Below are 21,598 nucleotides of genomic sequence, written 5' to 3'. Positions count from 1 at the left end.
TGTTGTACAGAAGCTCTTCTGAATTCACTCTCTCAAAACCTACCTGGACCTACCATAATATTCCTCAGACAGAATCATAGATATTTTTTGGTTTTATGGTTTTATTAAGTCATAACTCCACAAATAGTTCTATACCAGCATTAAGAAAATAGTGCATTAATTATCAAGTTCTTTTCTTAGCAAAAAGAAAGCAGATTGGTGGACAGTCTGTCTTTAAAAGTATTAGACGTTACCTCTAGTCCATTACATTCTAGCACAAAGACAGGCTTAAGTGCTACTTACATAACCGCCTCACAAATTTCTTCGATGCCAGAAATGGATCACAAGATACAGATTTGCAAGGAATCATTTTGATTCACATGCTTCCCATTAAGAATCCTTTTCAAAATGTATGCCAGGCTATTCTATCTCTACAGGAGAAGCCTATCTGAAAAGGCTCAGTGTCTATTGCAAAGATTAATCAACTTGATTCACAGAAAGTAAATGCAAAAATCAAAATACAATTCAAAGTCACTTAACATGGTGTATTTTTTTGTTAATTAGTTGGTTTTCATCCATGATGAATTAGCTTTAGATGAGGTGTATTTGAACGTCATCTAATTTTTAATTCGGGAAATGTCCAGCTTGCCCATTCCCATAAGGAAAAGGCAAGCGGAGGGAAGCTTGATTAAGTAACTTGCCCAGGAACAGGCAGAGAAACTGAATCAAAGCAGAGAATTAAATGCAGACCTCTTACAACCTAGGCCAGGTTCCTGTCTAGGGGATCAGCTTTCCATTATCTAAATATGAACTATTCGTATATCTATACAATAAGGCTACTGAGCATAAAGAAAGCATGATACCACCAAAACAACATCTTTCTCCCTTGCCCAGTATAATTCTCTTGCTCTTCTTGTATGTTACACAGATAAACACAAGCAGCACAAAAATCTTTAATATTAATATTATAAAATACTTATGCTGATAACTCTTTAAAGTACCTACTGCCCAAAAGTTTCAAAAATAAGCCAAGTTAAAAATGCTCAGGCTAACCACAGGTAGCAAAGTAAGTTTTACAAACTAATTAAAATAAATATGATTTAAAACATGGAGCTTGCATAGCAAAAGGGTATTTTTTAAATAACTGAAAGCTTTGAATATTTAATTTTTAAAATAGCTCCTAGCTGACCTAAATGAATATACTGCTGTGAAATCTGGTTCTTCAGAGGCCTTGTGAAGAAGAGCTCAGGGCCAGAATTTCACATGCTCAAAATGAATTAAGGACAGATTTTTCAAAGCTCTACTCAGTAAGGAGGAGTCAGATCTGCAAATGTGTTCCCCACCCAACAGCTCTCACTTCCAGCAAGATCTCTACAAGATTTTAATCTCTGTTTTTTTGACCTTTCTTGAAAATCTGGTCCTAACAGTTGGTGTTTTCTGTCACTGTTGTTGTTGCACATTAAGCTAGTAACAGCATCTGAAAACCAGAGGCCTGTTGTGTGTGTCAAAGACAGTCTCTGCCCCAAAGATTTTACATTGTAACACATACACCATTTACAGGCCCCTCTTCACAAAAAATATCTACATGCGTTTGAAATGAACCTCTCATGAGCCTTTCCCCTTTCAGATCTCTTACACCTGCTAAACACGAGCAAGCTGCAACTCCTTTTCTTCAATGTTTCTTCTTTTTTTTTATTTTTGGTGATATTTTTAATTTTCCTTCTTGTTTGTGTCCATCACACCTTTACATATTGGTTACAAATTTGAGGAAATATATCTGCTTGGCCTCTTAATGTATCCAGTTGAACTAGATAGGTACTGCCTCACTATGCCTTTTTGTCTCCTGCCTGTAAATATTAAAGCACTGGAGAATGAAAAACTCTCGGAGTGAGCAGCAAATACCACCATTTACGTACACAGCTGTGAGTATATTTAAGGTAATGCCGAAAGGGCTCACATCTACCAAGTGCACACAGATATGGCCAAGTTCAGCTTGGTACGTGCTAGAGGAGCGCTGACTTGGAAAAGCTGTTCTTCAGTGTAGGGAGGGAGGGGAAAGGAGTATATGGTGTATAAAGGAATATATATCTACATTCAGGGCTGTGATTACTAAATGTGAACAATCTGTGGTCACAGGCACCTGTATTCATTTGATACACTCTTTTCCCAAATGATTCAGTTTATTTATTTAAAACTCCCCATCTTAGCCCCTTCCATGGAGGTTAAGTCAGAAGTGATGGAGGCCTATGCTGGCAGTATTTTCTTTTATCTTCTTAATATTTCCATTCAGCCTCACTGCGTAAAGTCAGTTCTTTCCATGTAAAGCCACACTTTCCAGGGTGCAAAGTGGTGGTTAACCCTTCAGAAGCACTGCTTGTGGGCACGGCTGTGACCTATTCCCTGGCAGCTCTTGCATGATGAGTCATTTATTCTCTGGCAAAACAGTCATAATTTAAGTGAGAGAGCCATGACAACTCATACTCACAACACAACGTGATCGGTTTTGACATTTTTGTCAAGCAAACTTGTGAAAGTATAAATACATTTCTGGGTGTGCTGTCATGGAACTCCACCTACCCAGGATCATCCAAGCAGGTYACAAAATAAGCTTCCTAAAGTCAGGAATAAATGTCAAGTATTCATTAAAAGTGCCTGCTAGGCTGTATGGTATACCGAAATTCTTCACAGGACAAGAACTGCGGTGGAAGACGAATTAGTGGCGATAGTGAAGTTAAATAAATGGAGAGTACACTAGGCCGAAGCTGACAAAGGCTGACTCTCTCGACGTTGCAACCCCTAAAAACCCATGAGATGACTCCACTAAGCCAGAGTTAACAGAAAGTATAACTGATATAGAAAACCACTCAGAAACTGCCAGAGCAGTTAGACTGAGTGGATTATCACTGCTTTTTATACCCTGATTAGTGGAATACTGAAGATGCTAATGTGATTATTTTTTCATGAAGGTGAAAGCTTGTGTGCAAGCTGGGTAGTTTCCAGAGATGTATTATTCTCTAAGAATGGTTTGTCAAAAGGGATGTTAGGGGTCATGAAAGGCCATGTTACACACAACAGAGCAAGCTGAAGATGAGGATGTACTATAAGAAATTGCAAAGTTATCCCCCTATCCAGCTACAAATACGCTGACTTAAGCAAAAGAGTGATCAGATTTAAAAAGAAAAAGATTTTTTGCTGGGTATTTATCAGTTACTATCCATTTAGAGTAGCACACGGAAATCAAACAGGTGAAACAGCAGGGATGATAGAATGGGGTCTACACTATTTCTTCCAATCTGTACTTTCTAGTTCAAAAACGTAGCCAGGAACAAAAGGATTCCAGCTTAAAAGCAGGCCAGAGCTATGACCCCATTTCCCCCCGCAGTCAGCTTGGGCTGCGTTAGTCCCTGGGCAGCTCTAGAAACGGGCGCCTCCAGACAGGGTGGTTAAACAGGAATTACACTATTGAGCAAGTGTGCTTCTGAATACACAGTCTTGAATAGTCTCTGTTTAACTGGGTTCCTTATTCCTTTGATAAATTGTACATCAAGATATGAAATTATAAGGCTGATGCTATGCTCTGAATAAATGTGTATTAAAGGCCTAGGATGGGCTGCCTGGTGTGTGGGACTATCATGTTCTCCTGGAACAGTGGAATGGCATGCCACGTCTTGAGGAGAGGTGTCAGGTAAGATATTTGGGCTTGGAATCATCCTGCAGTCTCACGGCAAGGCACTCAGACTAACCTCTACCCAATTCAGAGTTAGAAAGTTTTTAATCCCTTAAAATTTTTTCTTTGAATTAAAAAAAAGGATAAAAGTAAAAGGATTAACTTTAACACTTTAAAGTTTTCCTGTAGCTTAAAGCTTCAGAAATAAATGTATATTTGGAAATAAATCTATTTTGGATTTCTTTATGAAAGTTTCAAAGCTTGACTTTGGAACTTGAGCATTTTGTACAGATACTTCATTCATGATTTTCCATATTATATTGTCATTTAATTATTTCATGACATGTAGTGACAGCGCATAATTTGACATAGTCGAAAGACTGCATTTTATTAGAACTAATAAGGATAACAAATACATGTTACTAACAAACATTGCATCTTCTTTTCTATATTAAAACATCCTGTGTGTGGAAACAGTCTGAAGCTATGTATTAATACTCAGTACATTTTGTGTCTGTTTAGACATGTGGTTTTTTCTTGACACAAAAGATAGTGCTGAATTATCAAAAGATTGTTTGGGTTGTGGGAAACATGCTTCCTATGTTTTTTAGATTCTTGCCAAACTGCTAACAGTGATTAATATTTTCTTTCCTTCTGTCAAAAGAGTGCATATTTTAAACTATCACATCATTGCTTTAAATATATGGCACAATTCCACAATGATGCTTCCAGTGTCCCACTCAGAACAGCCCTGAAGAGTTGTTTAAATATATGTAGTTCATGAAAACTCATAAAGACATCTTGGCAGCAATATAAAGAATTACATACCATATTTCTCCCCCAAATATTCAGCCATAAACCCCTTTGTAGCCCAGCTAAATCCCAGCTGCTAGCATCAACCCTCTCTAAGAACAGGACGTAACATGCCTTTCTAAAAGGTCACATCACTCACCCAACTTCTCTTGCCTGAGAAGAGAAACAAAACAGCCCTGCAAAGAGATGCCACTAATGTCCTTCTATTAACTTGACATTCCTACTGAAACAGTGTAATAACTCCCCAGAAACACTAATCCCAAAATGTTCTCATTAATACTGCGGCATCCTAGGAAGGAACTGACATTCTGCCCACTCTCAAGTTGTTAACTCTTATTCATATCAACCCACATTTGTTTCACTTCCGAGTTTCAAATATCTTCAGCACAAAAGTCAAAGCAGCCCTGGTTCTTGCAGCTGGGCCCCACTTTACCCAGGGAATTCAAGAACATCTGCACAACTTCTGGAAAAATCTAAGCAGAATTTGCCATTTTTGATGATGAAAAAGTGTTTTGGCATGGTTTCAGATTTCCTAAAAATGCCTCAGGTGTCTGAAGAGCTACAGTCATCGAGTCCTTGTGCTTATTTCGACTGGTAAAAGGAAGAACTCCTCAAAATTTAGGAATTTTCCTTCAAGGCCCAATTGTGCTTGCTACAAAAGGGAAAAAGAAAAGCAGAAAGATCTGATTCCAAGTGACTGTTATGGAATTCATAGCTGTGCAGTTTGAGCACAGAATTTGACTCAGAATAGAAACATTTTTTCCTTGTGAAGGAAATGATTAAACAAATCAAGTACCTTCTTTCTCTAGTTGGGTTACCTGCGCTTTCAAGAGCTGTTTCTGCACCTTGGCCCCTTTTGCCCACAACATTCTCAGGTCTAGAGCTCAGGCACGAGAGCCCTGGGAAAGGCAAGCAGAGCCACAGGCAGCAGCGGACATTTAAAACGGAAAGAAAAAAAAAAACCCACACACAACACATGCAACTTGTTCAAGCAGCACTGAGAAAAGAAAAACTGAGGTTGAAGAGTTCTTATCACACCTGCAGCTGCAATTTTTTATACCTACTCCTAGCAGCCTCTCCTGGTCTATATTGTCTCTGTTCTGTTCCCCCCTTCTTCCTCCCTTTCCTGACTCTTTATCCCCTTCCTGACTCCTTCCTTTCTTTTTACTTTTGCCCATTTGTCTGCTCATTCTTCTCCTTTCCCTTATTCACCACATTTAGTTTTTCTTTCCATATCATCTCCTGCTCAGCAACCCGTGTTAGTCATTATTTCTTCTCCTTCACTTACTAGTTTTCACGGGCAAGTTATTTCTTGGCTGCTGGCACAGATTAGGCCAGCTTCAAATCACACCCATGACTAGTGTTTTCTCATGGTTGGTTCTAGGACTCAGAGATGCTTGCTCAACAGGAAACAGGGACTTTGGTTTAGGTCACTGAAACCTGGTCACTTCTCTTTATTGATATGCTTCTACTTCTCAAGGCTACAGAAAGAAACCCTGGAAGACTGAGTTTGAACACAAGAAGCAGTAAGCAGACTAGCTGATGTTTCACCCACACAGATGAGCTGTGATGACCATGGTCTCCCTACATAGTGTTCTGCAGGGCAAGTGCACTCTTGCTTCTAGAACAGTATTTAACCTTATCCATCTGCCACAGATGAATGCTGGTTCTTGTTATCCTAATAGCTTTTCATTTTTTCCTCTACCTTCATTCTGGTGCTATTGTCATTTTCAAGTTCTTTCTCAGTGGCTCAAGATCATCTATATCTTCTCTGTACTCCACATACTGCTGCACCTGCTTCCCTGGGACTGCATCTCCAAGCTAACCATTAATGAAAAAAAAAAAAAGAAAAGTGAAGTAGGATGAGACCTTGCAATAGAGAAACATGCAAGCATTCTGTGGGACAAGTAAAAATAGTGACTTAGAATAGAAAAATATATTCATATAAAAAATTACAGTGCAAATAACACAAATGCATGGCACTAAGTACTAAGTATAATCTTCAGTTCATCCATTGTCTTAAAATTTCTAAAGCCAATGAAAAAAGCAAATGTTAAGAGACTACCTGTAGAAACTGTCTAGGTGGAGTGGACCATCAGCAGATCCAGGCTGCAATTGCCAGTGCTGGAAAAAGGAGTAAAAGGTTGCTTTTACCATCAGTACGCTCACTTTGGCTAGGGCATCAGTAATACAAAGAGACTCGAAGGCCAGACTGCCTTCTCAAATGTTGCAGCTCTGCAACAAGAAGCAGAGTAATTTGCTGCAGCATTCTGTGGGGTGTCCTCACCTGCCTTCCCTGGTCATTTTATGTGTACTCTACAAGTTAGTAGCAAGAAGCCAAAGCGACAGAGACAGGTCTGATCTTGGCAGCAGTTCAGAGTGGATGTTAAGTAAGTTTTCCCCACTTAATATTAAATTTCTTGATGAATGCAAGGAAAAAAATTATTCCGGTTTTGGTTTTTTTTTAATCAGTGTCATATAATAGCATTGGCAAACCTACCACATATTCTAGTGTCTTAATTCTTTATTTCACTAAATCAGCAGAGGGGTGTTTCTGACTCACCTACCTGAAATAAGTTTATTTTCCAACATATGTTTCTATTGGCTATGAATGCACTATATTCTTGTCACATATTTTCATGAAGTTGTGAAGGTCCTTTAGGTAATAGAATAGCATCTTTCTGCACAGACTCTCATACCATAAATAGTGCTTTTTGATGCCATCACATTGTGGCCACTAAGACTTAGAGGAAGGAGGTAATGAATCTCCTTTTTTTCTAGTGCCCATTTATCAAAACTATTACAAAAGATCCTACCCACACCAGTAAAAGTCCTATCAGCCTGTTTCTCCCAGGTTGGCTTATAAAAGGCAATTCACCGCATGAAACTCCTATAGTTAATGTCATAAGCTCTTGTCTCCCTATGTTGCCGGAAGTACCAAAGCTTCCACCAAATGCCTTCAAACTCCACTCTAACACAACCTCTGTTTCATACTTATCATTTCTATTATTACCCAGACTGAATTTCTCTTGTTTAGCTCTTCTCCACAGCATGATTTCACAGTTTTTTTTCTTCCTTCTTACTTCCTTGGCTGCATGAGGAATTCAGGAAGGAAGTCACACTGAAAAGAGCATCATTCAGATGCAACAAAATAATTCAAAGAGCAGCAGCTGTCATCATCATGTTCTAGAGTGCTCAGAAACTGGCAAATYCCAGAACAGCACTCTTAGCTCAGATGAGGGTTGCATACATCAGGAAAAACTCTTTTGAAGATGCAGACACCTACTTTGGTACTTTGAGGAGTACTAAATTATTTTTAAAATTCAAGGCCCTACATATGCAGAACTAGACTGTACAAACCTCAGGTAAACAGATTTTATCTATACAATTTGATGGGAGGGAAAATGAATGAGGTGGACTCCAGGGAAGCCAGTCCCACCGCCAAGGCTGTGTCAGCAGAAACTCACATTTCTACTAGCATTAGGGGTTGTGACACAACCCCAGAAAGTCTGGCAGTTGGCAAAAGCGCAAAACACCGTTTGGTGGAAGTTTAACCCACGCCTATTACAGTAAGGATTATGCATTATAGGATTGGTCATCTTGGATATGCCAAAAATGTATGTGTGTACATTTACATATATATTTATATACATACATTCACATATACCCACACTTTATGAGATAGTAACATCATGTCTTCCTAATCATGCACTGCAGAAAGTCTACCAATCTGTCACTTCAGCCAGCTGTCAGAATTTGGTGTYGCTGTTATTAACCTATTAACCTATTAAGGGAGATCCTGCACCTGATTTGAACAGCTGAATCAGACAGAGGCCACCACATCCCCAGAGGAGCCACCTCCATGACGGTCCCTCATGTGTAACCTGCAGGTGGGGTAGGATGTTATCCCTGACAGGGACCTTACTCTATTTTTCCCCGTGGTGCAGGACATCCTTTTCTTAGCCCGCCCCGCACCACAGATGCGTCCTGCTAGCCTCTTCAAACCTGCCTTTGCTCCCCTGAGGCAGACACATGCATATTTCTTTGCAAAGATGAACAGCAACTTAGGAGGAACCCGGATCTTTTCTCCCAGCACTGACCCTGCTCCTCCTGCAGACCTTCGCAGTTCTGCCAGTTGACTTTGCACAGGGGAGAGGGTGAAAACAAGACTCAGTCACCAAAGAAAATAAATTAAAAAAGGACAGTGAGTACCAAATATAGAGCATCAAATCCTGCTGTAAACTCACGATATAGCTAAACTAAAAATAGCAACACAAGATAAAGCAATGCAGCACTGGTGTGGAAGGGAACAGTGATGTCAAGAGTACAAATACAGAAAGGAATAAGCCTTTGCTAGAATAATTATCTACCTAACACAGAACAAAGTGGAATAAATATAGAAACCTTCTTGCCAAAAGGGCTCCTGCTCCCACACCAATGCGTAAAAGAAAAGAAACACCAGAAATTATAGTGTAGGAAGTAAAAAGGTTCTTTTTCTTTTTGCTTAACTACAGTGGTATTTTTCTGGTTTGCTTGTTGTTGTACAGCATGCAGATTTTCTTAATTGAGGGACCTGACCAGAAAGAATCTAAGGCTGTGCATCCCCAACCCACATGGCCAAGAAAGTCTAGCAATGTGAGTGGGATTATTCGCTCACGTAGTGCAGCAAGACCCAACAAGAAATTAAAAGAGATTGTGAATGAACACTGTAAAGATCAGGAATAAAATACACCATGCCTTCCAGCTCCTGTTCAGGCCAGCCAATTGCTCTATTTCCAGCACATGATTTTCACCTCACTCATACGGGCTGTGTGATAGAGTAATTCCACTGATGTCAGCAGGGTACTTTTGGTATCTTCTGTAGCAATGATAGCTAGGGTGAGAACTAGTGAAAGAAGCGTCTAAAAAAGTCCTCCCTCTTTCACATCCCCATTGCATCAAACTACAACCTCAAACTGCATGAGACTGTAGAGATCTCCAGCAGAGCAAAGGGGAAATTTTTCCTTTCTCCATCTAATTTTCTCACATACAGTGTCTGCTTTCTTCCTTAGAAGGATTAACATTAGTGCAGAATGGGATTCAGATATCTGGGGGTAGAGGGCGAATTCTTGCATTTCAGGGGTCTCTCACTTTGGTGAGCTAAATATCCAGCATGAACAATTAGTCTTTTGCTGATATGTCCATGGAGAAGTGGTTTGAACAGAAGGACTGATTTCTACAACACAGTGAGGGCCTAATCTAGGCGCCTACTCTGAGAAGCAGATCACAACCAGGTAAGCGCACACAAATACACACAACTTGGTGCAAATTAGTTATTTCATAGTGCAATATTCTCATTCTGTAGGATGAGCAGTAGCCAAAAAGCTCTAGGGTGCTTTCAGCATTTGAAAGGAACAGCACTAAAGGATGAGAAGCCAAGCTCCTGGGCTTTACAGTACTATATTGCCTCTCCTTTCGGCAAAGCAGCAAGAGAACTGCCTCTCATGAAAAGCAGTCCTTCCTACAAGCCGTACAGCAACCAGGCTATAACTCCATGGAGTCTTCCTGCCATCCATAAACACAGCACAGCATACCTAGTAGCAAACACTTGAGTTCTGATCAAAACATACTGCATGTTTTTGGTTATGTTATAAACTCTTCTTTTACAAAATAATACAGAAATAAATATTAACTGTTGATTTAAAAATCATATCAGGAGTAGTCAGCATGGCTTCACCAAGGGGAAATCATGCCTAACCAATCTGATAGCCTTCTATGATGGAATGACTGGCTGGGTAGATGAGGGGAGAGCAGTGGATGTTGTCTACCTAGACTTCAGCAAGGCTTTTGACACTGTCTCCCATAGCATCCTCATAGACAAGCTCAGGAAGTGTGGGTTAGATGAGTGGACAGTGAGGTGGMTTGAGAACTGGCTGAATGGCAGAGCTCAGAGAGTTGTGATCAGCRGTGCAGAGTCTAGTTGGAGGCCTGTAGCTAGCGGTGTCCCCCAGGGGTCAGTACTGGGTCCAGTCTTGTTCAACTTCTTCATCAATGACCTGGATGAAGGCACAGAGTGCACCCTCAGCAAGTTTGCTGATGATACAAAACTGGGAGGAGTGGCTGATACMCCAGAGGGCTGTGCTGCCATTCAGAGAGACCTGGGCAGGCTGGAGAGGTGGGCAGAGAGGAACCTCACGAAGTTCAACAAAGGCAAGTGCAGGGTCCTGCACCTGGGGAGGAATAACCCCAGTCACCAGTACAGGTTGGGGGYTGACCTGCTGGAAAGCAGCTCTGCGGAGAAGGACCTGGGAGTGCTGGTGGACACCAAGTTAAGCATGAGGCAGCAATGTGCCCTTGTGGCCAAGAAGGCCAATGGTATGCTGGGGTGCATCAGGAAGAGTGTTGCCAGCAGGTCGAGGGAGGTGATTCTCCCCCTCTACTCAGCCCTGGTGAGGCCMCATCTGSAGTACTGCGTCCAGTTCTGGGCTCCCCAGTACAAGAGGGATGTGGCACTACTGGAGCAAGTCCAGCGAAGGGCCACAAAGATGATTAGGGGACTGGAGCATCTCTCTTATGAGGAAAGGCTGAGAGAGCTGGGCCTGTTTAGCTTGGAGAAGAGAAGGCTGAGAGGAGATCTTATCAACGTGTACAAGTATCTGAAGGGAGGGTGTCGAGAGGATGGGACCAGACTCTTTTCAGTGGTGCCSAGCGACAGGACGCGAGGCAACGGGCACAAACTGAAACACAGACACTTCCATCTGAACATGAGGAAAAACTTTTTCACTGTGAGGGTGACAGAGCACTGGAACAGGTTGCCCAGAGAGGTGGTGGAGTCTCCTTCTCTGGAGATATTCAAAACGCGCCTGGATGCAATCCTGTGCAATGTGCTCTAGGTGACCCTGCTTGAGCAGGGGGGTTGGACTAGATGATCTCCAGAGGTCCCTTCCAACCTCAGCGATTCTGTGATTCTGTGATTTTGGAATTTTACCAGTTATCTAGTGATTGCCTATGTATTAGTAAATGTCACAGATCACTTATTGTTCATTAGTATGATAAACTAACCAAGTTAAATATTGGCAAAGAATTAGGAAACTTAATACAATCAAGTTCAACAAAGTGAGGATAAAAGCATGTAAATTACATTGCGTCCTTTAACTCTAATTTATGTGTAAATAATGACTATAGAAGTTTGCTCTCTTCAAGTTTGTATTGTATGCCACATATAAACACTTTGCTTTTTATTGTTTCTCTGTTCAATTACTTGATTTAACATTGTATTTCCATTATTCCCCTTTCTTGAAAAAAGAATACACAATACAATGTAAATTCCTTGGCTTGAAAGCCTGGAGTCACAGGGAGAAAAGTAAGCATGTACTTACGACCAGAGAGAGTTTCTTCCTTGTGTGATAACTCCAGTGAATTTTGTTAGCCTTCGAGCATCTACTTCAATCCACTGATATGGGTCATTTCTTCCTGCACACCAAGCACCATCATAAAAATCATTTTCGTTAACACCTGCCTGAAAAGAAGGCAAGGCTGTCTTCATAAATCAGAACCACAAAACCAAAGGTCTTTCATGGGAAAAAGAAAAGAAAACATGAAGTCATCATTCATTCCACTTTCTCTTTTTGCTCAAGCAAATATTCCAAGACCCCCGAGACTGTCATTCTCAACAGCTATAAGGAGCTACCAAAGTATTTTTCATACTCAAAGCAAAAAAAGTACTGCTAAGTCTCTTTAAAAATTAAGAACCCAAAAAACTAAGAACCTGATATAGCTAAAGGGCATAAACAGAACTTTAGTTCTGTTTAGTTCACCTTTGTCTGCCAGTGACCTAATGGAGTCTTTATCCAGAAGGAGTTATCTGCATGGTCCTCCAAGTTATCCAAGTCCTAAAAAGCCAACTCCAATCCAATTAGAGAATGGTTAGAGATGGAACGACCTCCTTTTCCACTGAAAGCAGCAAAGGAGAGTGTAGGGCATACGGAAATGTTTTCCACCAATTCTCATTCCCAGAATTACAAAATTTTCATCACTAGGGACTTTCAGGCCTTACAGCAGATGTCAGAGGACAAGAATTCAGGAATGCCCAGCTCCCAGCTGTACTCCAACTTATACCCACCTATATCCCAATTTATACTGGCAATAAACAAAACAAACAGCCCTCTCAACTTTTTCAAAAAAGAAAGAGCTGCAAGATCTTTTCAGCAAGATGTATTCTAAACACACATGAAATAGCATTTAAAGAAATGTAGCATCTGAGGTCTACGGATATTCATCCCATTACTAAAACCCAGGACGTGTTCTGCACCAAGCTGGTTGGAAAGTCATAGAACGCACAGAAGCTTTTCCATATGGCCCTCAAGAGCTACACGTATTATTATGGCATTTCTTCTGTGTTTAGCATGGGTTTATCATTGCCATCCAGGCAATTCTAAGAATAGATATTCTTAAATGTTCCCCAATTATAAATGAAGAGTACAGAAAACTTTGTAAATCTACATTAAAGACAAAGATCTTAAACTTTGGCATATAGTTATTGTTTCTTCAGTGATATAACCTCAATTTTGTATATATAACCAAATAAATACCCAAGGACACAATCATTAATTAAATTGTCTGAATCATCCCTTAGCATCCCACTGAGCAGTATCAGCAGAGATTACAGAGTCACAGCAGTRTTAGGATGGCAGAAATTGATGGGTTTGTCTACATCCATTTTTATGGAGTTTCTACTAAAATGCACTTTGAGGTGGACCTAAGCCACAAAAGAAGATGTAGCAGTCGACCCCATCTTCCAGTCCAAGTCTAGTTGCATCTGAAAGAAGTCCTGCAAAATGCAGACATATATTCAAATCCTAAAATCTCTCATTTTCTAAGGTATCAAAACCTAACAAAATTTCAGGTGTGCTATCTCAGTTTTACTGCATCTGCCAAACTTACATAAAGTCACCTAGTTCTCTGTACTAACTCTGACATATAGAAAGGGAAGTTTGTGTATAAATTGAAGTATAAGATACAAAAGAAAATTCTGTTAACACCGGAAAACAATATTTTCAAGGAGAATTGAACAATGGGAAAACAAGAGAGAATATAAATATGATCACTGACCTGAGTTATAACCTTTTTCAGGAAAAGGTTTCAAAGTATTTTAAAATAAGATGGAATTTGAAGTAGCCTGAGGGTTTAAAACCAGTGCTTGCCAGGAAGTATTAAGATCCAGGGAGCACCTTGAACCAGCACTGTACTAATTCCACTTGCACTGATGAAATATCACCAATTTCAGTGGACCAAATACATCACTGACAGTGCTTCAAGGGGGATTTTTGGTTCAGGGTTTTTTCTCATTCAGAATGAGGGCATTACACAGAAAAGCGATACGCATCACGGTGTAAACCTGTCCTCGACATTACAATGAAAAGATAAAACAGAGGAGAGAAAGAAGAGCTTATTTGCAAAAACAACACCCCCCTCAAATTACATATTTAAGTTTCCATGGTTTCAGCTGGACTTGATTAAAAGCTTGGCATATATTTAAGTCATACAGTGAATATGGGGAGTCTAAAGGGTATGATTACAGTTACGCAGATCTTAAAATAACAGGGCCAAAGAAAGAGCATAAAAAAAACCTGTGTTACTACTTCTTCCTGATCCTTTTTTTCCTTACTTCAACTTTTCTTAAGCTAAAATAATATTTTTCACTAGGGATTTAGCAAGTAGCTGTGCATAACTATCACAGAATACTGCTCGAAAAATTCTTGATAAAAATATCTCCCAAGGAAAAGAATCTCAACAAATTTCTGTGTTCTGTATCTCTTAAAGCCAGGACTCTGTCTGTCCGTCTGTCTCCCCCTTCCCTCCCCCCCCCTTTTTTTTCTTCGAAAAAGGAGCTTTAAATTTGGAATTTCCTTGATGGCCACTTCAAAATATTGTTTCCATAAAAACCTTAGAGCTTTTAGCAAATATTTAATAATTTGTCATTGAAATCTTTGGAAAATTATAATCTTCCTTCCTGAATGATGAGAACAGCTATTATCAAAGAATATAGTTCAAAATACTCTATCCCAGTAAAATGCTTACTTCAATTTAAAAAACCCTGTATTTAATTAACGGATTCATATTATGACATACAGAAAATGAAAAAGTTTTTTTTTTTTTTTAAATATAGTACATTTTAAACACTAATATCTTCATAAGTAGAAGAGTGCAGGAGCTAACAGAAACTGGAAGCAAGGACTAGGTCTTAAGCAAACCCTTTTTTCCTTTCACTGAATTTTCAAGAGCACCTGTAAGTCTAACCTAGCTTAGATTTCCTCACGTCCAAATACGAAAACATTTAATGTGCTTTTGAATACCTCAAATTCCACACACCAACTGATGAAGGTCATTAGCAATAAAGAAACAGTCCACTTCCAAACTTCAACTGAAACTTGGATCAGTATGAGATTCAGGCTTGTGGACCGCTCACAAGCACAAGGCATCACCATTCAATTAACTAGCAGAGGCTGGCATGGGCAGTGATGTCAGTTCTGTCTTCATTTCCACCAACGTCTCATTTCGGAATTTTCCTACACCACCCAACTTCTCCTGCTATAAAATACAGCAGAATAGCCATGGATCAAAAGTGAAAATGATTATTTTACTATACATGTAAAACGCTAGCCAGATTTATGTTATAATTTTTTTTTTTTTTAATTTCCCAGAAACTTCCCCTGCAATGTTTTATAAAAGGCAACTTTTGCACATAGCAAAAAGGACGATCCCTTGTCATTGTTCAATAAGTTATCTATAAACTTAACTATTGAAAATTGTGATTCAGATAAAACAAGTGACTGTTTATGCAATGTGTACATATGCGCTTAGAAGCTAAAATGAAGTACACAAAAGCTTATGATACCTTTACAAATGATATGACTTCTGATCTTAATTCATGTTTCTCTTCTGAATTAAACATTTGCAAGACAGAATAAGCCCTTATTCACATTATCACTATTCAAAAAGCCTCCTTCTATAATGAAAAGAAAGGCATTACAGCCCAAATGTATTCAGATGAAGAACAAAATTTCAGTCTTCTGCCATAAGTCAGCTGCCGCAGCCGCCACTCTACTGTAACGCAAGTTACTCTCCATTTCAAACTTAGCTCCCCTGTGATGCCTACAGATGGTTGTAAGCATATATTTTTCAAATACTACTGAAATTCAGAAGTCCTAAATGCAAAATAAAACTAAACACTGAAAATCAAGTGGCAGGGAAGAGATCTGCGAGTGGTACTGGCTTCAAATATATTGAAAGGTTATCAATTTTAAGCCAATCCCACAGGTAGGAGAAAAGAGAAACAAATGCAAGACTGCACTTTTAACACTGTCAGTCACAGCGGTAACTCTAAGTCATCAAGGGGTTTAGGACATTACTTTATCGTATAGAAATAAGCTTTCAGTAATGTGGAAAGTTTTGATTTGAGGATTACAAGAAGTGTCTATTATAGATAAAGGTGTAGGAAAGAAAAATGCTGCATTCAAACAGGAAAAGTAAAACAGAAAAAAAAAAATCACTGAAATCAAACATTGCCATAGATTAGGCGCTTTTGGGTTATTCACATATGAGCTTCTGAGAGTCATGGGACCAGAAAAGAATCAAAACATAACTTTCACACAGTAAGAAGAATTTATGTGGAATKAATACATTTTGAGAGAATAACAACAAAACGAAAATCTGTATCAAGCACAAGTATGACATCATGAAAACTTTTGTTCGTAGGAAAAAGAATGATTTTTCTAAACAAAGATCTGAAATTAGAGAACAAAGAAGAAAGTAAAAACACTGTTTTAATTGGCACTGGGACTAAAGGTCTTTTCATCCGAGACTTCTGCGCAGGACTCCGGAGCCGACACAAGACCTGCAGGGCCGCCCGGGCAGAGACGTTACGCTCACAGCAAACAGAAACGCAAGCTTTGCCAAAGGAGCGGCAGAAGCGTTGCTGTTACAATCAGCAGCGCCTGGACACCGCTGCTAACCAGCAGCTGAGGTGGCGGCAGATGAACATGGGGCGAGACAAATGCAGGCCCCTGAGATCCTAACTGGCACCAGCATACCACGAGAAACAAATGCCCCTGTGGAAACTCAGTCTAATCCTAGCCCCAAGTGCTTTTTGGGAGTACAAGCCACCTGGAGCCTCTCTTCTGTTAGTTCCCCAGCAAAAGATGCTTTTCTTTGCTTCCACTGGAGGCTCTGGACATCACCACTGTCTACATACTCTTTTTGTGTTCATCAGGGTTTTTTTCCTAGCAAAGAATATGAAATAAAGAAGCAAGGTACCTTGCTCAGATCTCAGAAGAAATTAAACATAAAGGCTGCAAGTAAAGTCTCACCTCAAACCCAAACTGGTGTAATAGCACACGCACTCTGAAAGGAAAGGGCCCATTCCCATCTCCATGCTGCCGGCATGCTCCTACCGTTCACCTTGAGTTAATTCTGGTGCTTGCATAGCAGCATAGTGAACTGGTTTACTGAGCTTTTCTGATAAAACCCAACCCATCAAAACAAAACAAAAAATAGAGCAGGTCTCCTCTGGATAAACTCACAGAACTGTTTCAGGAAAGGCACTATCACTAGATCAAGCTCAAAAAAAAAGGAGGAATTGCACCATGGGTGCCTCCTTCCAGCAGCTGCCTACCATTACCCTGAATTGGGCATCATGTGAAACGGCACTGCTGATTGGAGTTCATGGTTCCTAGTCCCTTTCTTAGTCCATTAACTAGCAATTCTCTTCAGTGAGAGAAAAACATCTAATGGAGGGTCAATAAAAGCTAACTAGTAAGTTAAACAAACTTTATGCATTTTTCACTCTTGACTTGGTGTCCAGTATATGAGCTTGAGTTTTAAATGTTCTACTTTCTTATGCAAAAGGAATATTTTTACACTGGAAACAACTGTAATTCAGCAAGTAGCATGAATAAAATAGAAAAAAGAAACACAAGACATAGGAAATAGAAATTGGTCCTGCAATGCACAACTCTTAATGATAAAACAAAAGCAGCAAAACCAGACAAAAGGTTGTATGCTAGYGGCTTCTAAACTGCAGCATTTTTTGTAGCATTATCATTGCATTTGAAAAGCTGCCTTGGGGTAAGTGCTTCATTTAAAACCACAATTTCAATTAACCACTGTCATTAACTACAAGCAAACAACAAAAAAGAAGCAACTTGCTCCATAAGCTTCATTTCAGTCTCACTGTTAACAGACCTGGGATGATTTCCTACAACTGAGAAAGATTTCTGTGCCACCCCACCTCCACCTTTACTTATGCAGAGAATTCTGTAAGGATTTGAATTCTCAGCACATTAAGTTGGGAGCATTTTCTAAATCAAGAAATAAGCCCCACAACTTTAAGAGTAATCCATCAACCTTATTGACTGTTGTAATTCCAATGTTTCCCCTTCATTTGAATTACATGAGCTGACAAAGTAGTCAGAAGCAATAACCATCCATTGGTTCTCTTTATACAACAACACAACCTTAAGCCATTCCACCACTTAGGAGAAAAATGGATGTTACCTGAATATTAAGCCTTCCTCTGTGGGCCCCAAGGCCGTACCGCTTTGCTGTGGAAGCATGGAGCTGGAAGTCAGTAATTTTTAATGTCTCTAGACCAAGTGGAGGACAATCTACAAAACAAAAGATTAGAATTTAATAAAAAAATAAGCAAGTCATAAACAAGTATTCAGCACTTTTTCTTTCACTTGTGCCAAACTGGCCAGGGTCCTTGCTGGTATAAATGAGTATAGCATCAGTGAAGTCAATGCGAAGTGGCAGCACCCATAAAATCAATGAAGCAATGCTGATTTACACCAGTTGAGGATCTGGTTCTTTGAGGTCCTCATAATATAGTCATTACTGCTTGCTATATGCTTTTGTTTTTTACAGATATGCACAGTATTTCCTGTCAAGTGCTTTTCAGTACAAAATGCCAATAAAATGGCCTTTTATTTGTCTCTTTTGGCATTTTCTTTTTCATCTCTTGTTTTGATTTTTTCCCTGTACTCCTTCCAAGCTACTGTATGAAGTTATGTTTCTAATTAAAATCTCTTCTGGAAACTTCAATCACAATCGCTCACATTGCACAATGGCATCTGTTACAAAGGTCCGGGAGGCCGGACTGCTGAGCTCCACGGAGGTAACGACTAAGCACAAACAGGGCAATTTTGAAACAAGGGGCCATCTCTCTAAGCTCCAAATTGTGCAAAGCCTTGAACAAAGAAAAGCAGATGCCATTGCCTTTACAGCRAGCCAGTAATGCAGCAAACTCCAGCCCGGAGCTCTGGCTTTGGAAGATAAGACTTCAGAAAGAGCCTACTTCTTTTTTACCGGAAAAACATTCTGGTCTAAGATGACCCCAGTCACCACAGTATTTGAGTCCCCCACAGTCCTTAGCATATTTATCCTTAAAATATCAGAGTGAGGGTGGGAAGATCAACTATCAGTGTTTCACAGAACATGAACAAATAGTACAGAGAGACATTTTGGGAGCATCTAAATTGTACAATAAAGCCAGCACCAGCAGGAATTGGAAAGCCTGCATAGGGCAAAAGTGGAAAGCAATGTAATACTTGTATAGCTCTGGTACTTTTTAGGTTAGACTTGGTTTTGCAGTGCCATCACCATAACACCTCTGCTTTTGGGGACAGGCCAGAAATTTTTTTGCAACAGAACTCTGTTGTGTGCAGGAGGTTTGCTAAAATTTGCACAACGGGCTGTGACAGAAACAGAAACTGAACATCAGTCATGAATCCTTGACCGCATTTCTACTCCCTAGACCACCCTTAGTTACAATACCTAAGCCATCCCAAACTACCGCCTTGCTTGAAAGTTGTGATTGAAATCTCACTTGTGCCACAGTTGCTGGAGAATTGTCAAAGAACTTATCCCCGTGCTCTATAACTGTATCCCGCTTACATATACATTTTCATTGCTCGTCAAAACTTCATGACAGTATGCATCCAAGAGTCTCATCCTGGCCATGTCTACCTCTCACATACAGTTCTGTATTACCATGCACTAAATGGCAGAACATGTATGGGATTTCATATGCTCCTCCTTAGCTCATGGACAAAATCCCTCAGGAGAAATACTACATACTGCCAATTCAGGCTGGTATTTCTTTGTTCATCCTTAGAAAAATTCTTGCAGAAATTCTATGTTTTCATCAAAGACAGTAAAGACAAATGCTAAATATTAATGTATTTTTTGAAGTACCACCCGTGATCTTCGTATTACACAAGAGACAAAATGTAGACAGTTCCTCATTTAGAAGAGCTTTCAATCTAATTATCCAAAACAGAGAAGAGACAGGATGCATAAGGAAAAACAGAGATAGGAGTAGCTCAGAGGATTTTTGTTTCATTGGCTGATTGTTTTAATCGTATTTCCTTATATATGAGTGTTTCATCTTTCATTTTACTCTGAGTAGAACAAGTCTTAGGCTCTGACAAAGCTCTGCTGAGAGCAAATTATAGAGCTGGGAACTTTCTGCTTTTCTTTAACAAGCTCAGTCATCAAGACATACTTGGAAATCAGTCTAAGGGTGTAATCCTGCAAACTTTTGCACTTTAATATATTTTCTTCTGAGTGCAGTCTCACAGTTCTCAGGTACTCAAAGGCTACTTGGAAGTACTGGCAAGATCAGACACCAGGTTTGAGCTTATAATAAAAGCAAGCTGCTTTTATGTACTCAGGACTTCATAAAACTTCACTTAACTCTATGCTTATATGCTGCACTTAACACAAGGCTAGAAGGGCAATCTACAGGCACTACTACAACTTAATAAAAAGGTAGACAATTTTCCTCAAGGTGAATAGCCAACTCCATCAGCAATAGATCTAATGAAACTTGGTCTCTTCCAAATTGCATTTCAGACTCAGGTTTTCTGTTATTTAATAGGGAGCAGCGAACGCTTACAGAGCTGTCCCACCCCTGGTATTCCTCCTACCACTCCTCTGCATGACTAACAGCAGCACAATTTGTGGTCCCATCTTCCTCAAAAGAGATATTAGGAGAATTTCTCTCTTCCATACAGAGATCTATTTTCATGAAACCCGTAGGAACGCACTCGTTGTGAGGCTGCTAGCTGCCTGTCAAACTTGGCTGAAATTATCCACAGGGTTCAAGTGTTGCTGCAGTGAGAGACATGCACAGACACCACTGGCATGCGTATAACCCCTCCGCACACAGCGCAGCCAAACAGGCCTCATTCTTTAGAAAACCAAGCAAAAAAATACTTATCAGTGCACATAGAAGAAGCAGGTTTGGTTTTATTCAGACTGAAACGTTATTAATTTATTATAAAGCTGTAACATTCTTGGGTTGCCTGTGGATTTCAGGCAGAGCTTCTTAAAATGCAGCATGGGCTATTTACAGACTGAAAAAATTGCCTGCATATATTTGTGTCCATTATCTCTGTTTCTACAGAAACTGAAGCCTAATAATATCTCAGAAATGTTTATATACATCTCAGTTAAACATGCCTGACTGATCTTTATTTTTTTAAGTATGAATTATTTGTATTGTCTGTGAATGCATTGGATTAACAGGCCAATATTACGAAATGCTCAATTTAACGGGAGCTTTCAATGAAAGCAAGATTAGGCTTTAAGAGCAGGCAGTAGCTATCTATGATATGCAGTATAGATACCTCTGATGAAAACTATGCAATACACTGTTAACAGTATGTTGTCCTCTCTTAATGACCTCAAGCCTTACAATATTTTAGGTGAAATCATTCGAATCTTTACGATCAATTTAATAGGATTTTATATGCACTGTTATTTATGTAAATTAGAACAAGAGCACCTAACTCACTTTCTCTGGAAATAAGAACTAGAATTTAAGCTATCATTTCTAGCCGTAAAGTTGTAGCACTAACTTACCAATTTACCAAATCACTTAAAGATTTATTCTTTTAATTTCGTAAGAAAAAACAAGTATTTTGCTCCAGCACCTGATTCAAAATTTATAAAAGACATTCCCTTCACAGTCAGCCTCCCTTTCTCCAGAGACCCTCCCAAACGGAGAATGGAAGAGCAGGATTCTTCACAAAAGACCATTGACCTTTAGATGTTTCCATCCATGTAGGTCTTCATAGGGTTAATAATCTGGGACTCATC

The 21,598-nt window shown here is 39.6% G+C and overlaps 1 protein-coding gene across 1 annotated transcript in view; it reads right to left on the bottom strand.

Moving 5' to 3' along the window:
* CPXM2 (carboxypeptidase X, M14 family member 2) overlaps positions 1 to 21,598 on the bottom strand; it is an 80,564-nt gene that overhangs the window by 34,170 nt on the left and 24,796 nt on the right. The window contains exons 2-3 of the mRNA XM_026065669.1: positions 17,993 to 18,102; positions 11,818 to 11,957 (exon numbers count right to left, since the gene is read on the bottom strand). Of these exons, the coding sequence (XP_025921454.1) occupies positions 11,818 to 11,957; positions 17,993 to 18,102 (250 nt within the window). The remainder of the gene's footprint in view (positions 1 to 11,817; positions 11,958 to 17,992; positions 18,103 to 21,598) is intronic.

This window comes from Apteryx rowi, unplaced genomic scaffold (genome assembly GCF_003343035.1).
Source record: "Apteryx rowi isolate R43461 unplaced genomic scaffold, aptRow1 scaffold_23, whole genome shotgun sequence".
NCBI lineage: Eukaryota > Metazoa > Chordata > Aves > Apterygiformes > Apterygidae > Apteryx > Apteryx rowi.
The sequence above is the reverse complement of the archived record's forward strand: the minus strand, read 5'-3'. Positions and strand labels throughout refer to the sequence as shown.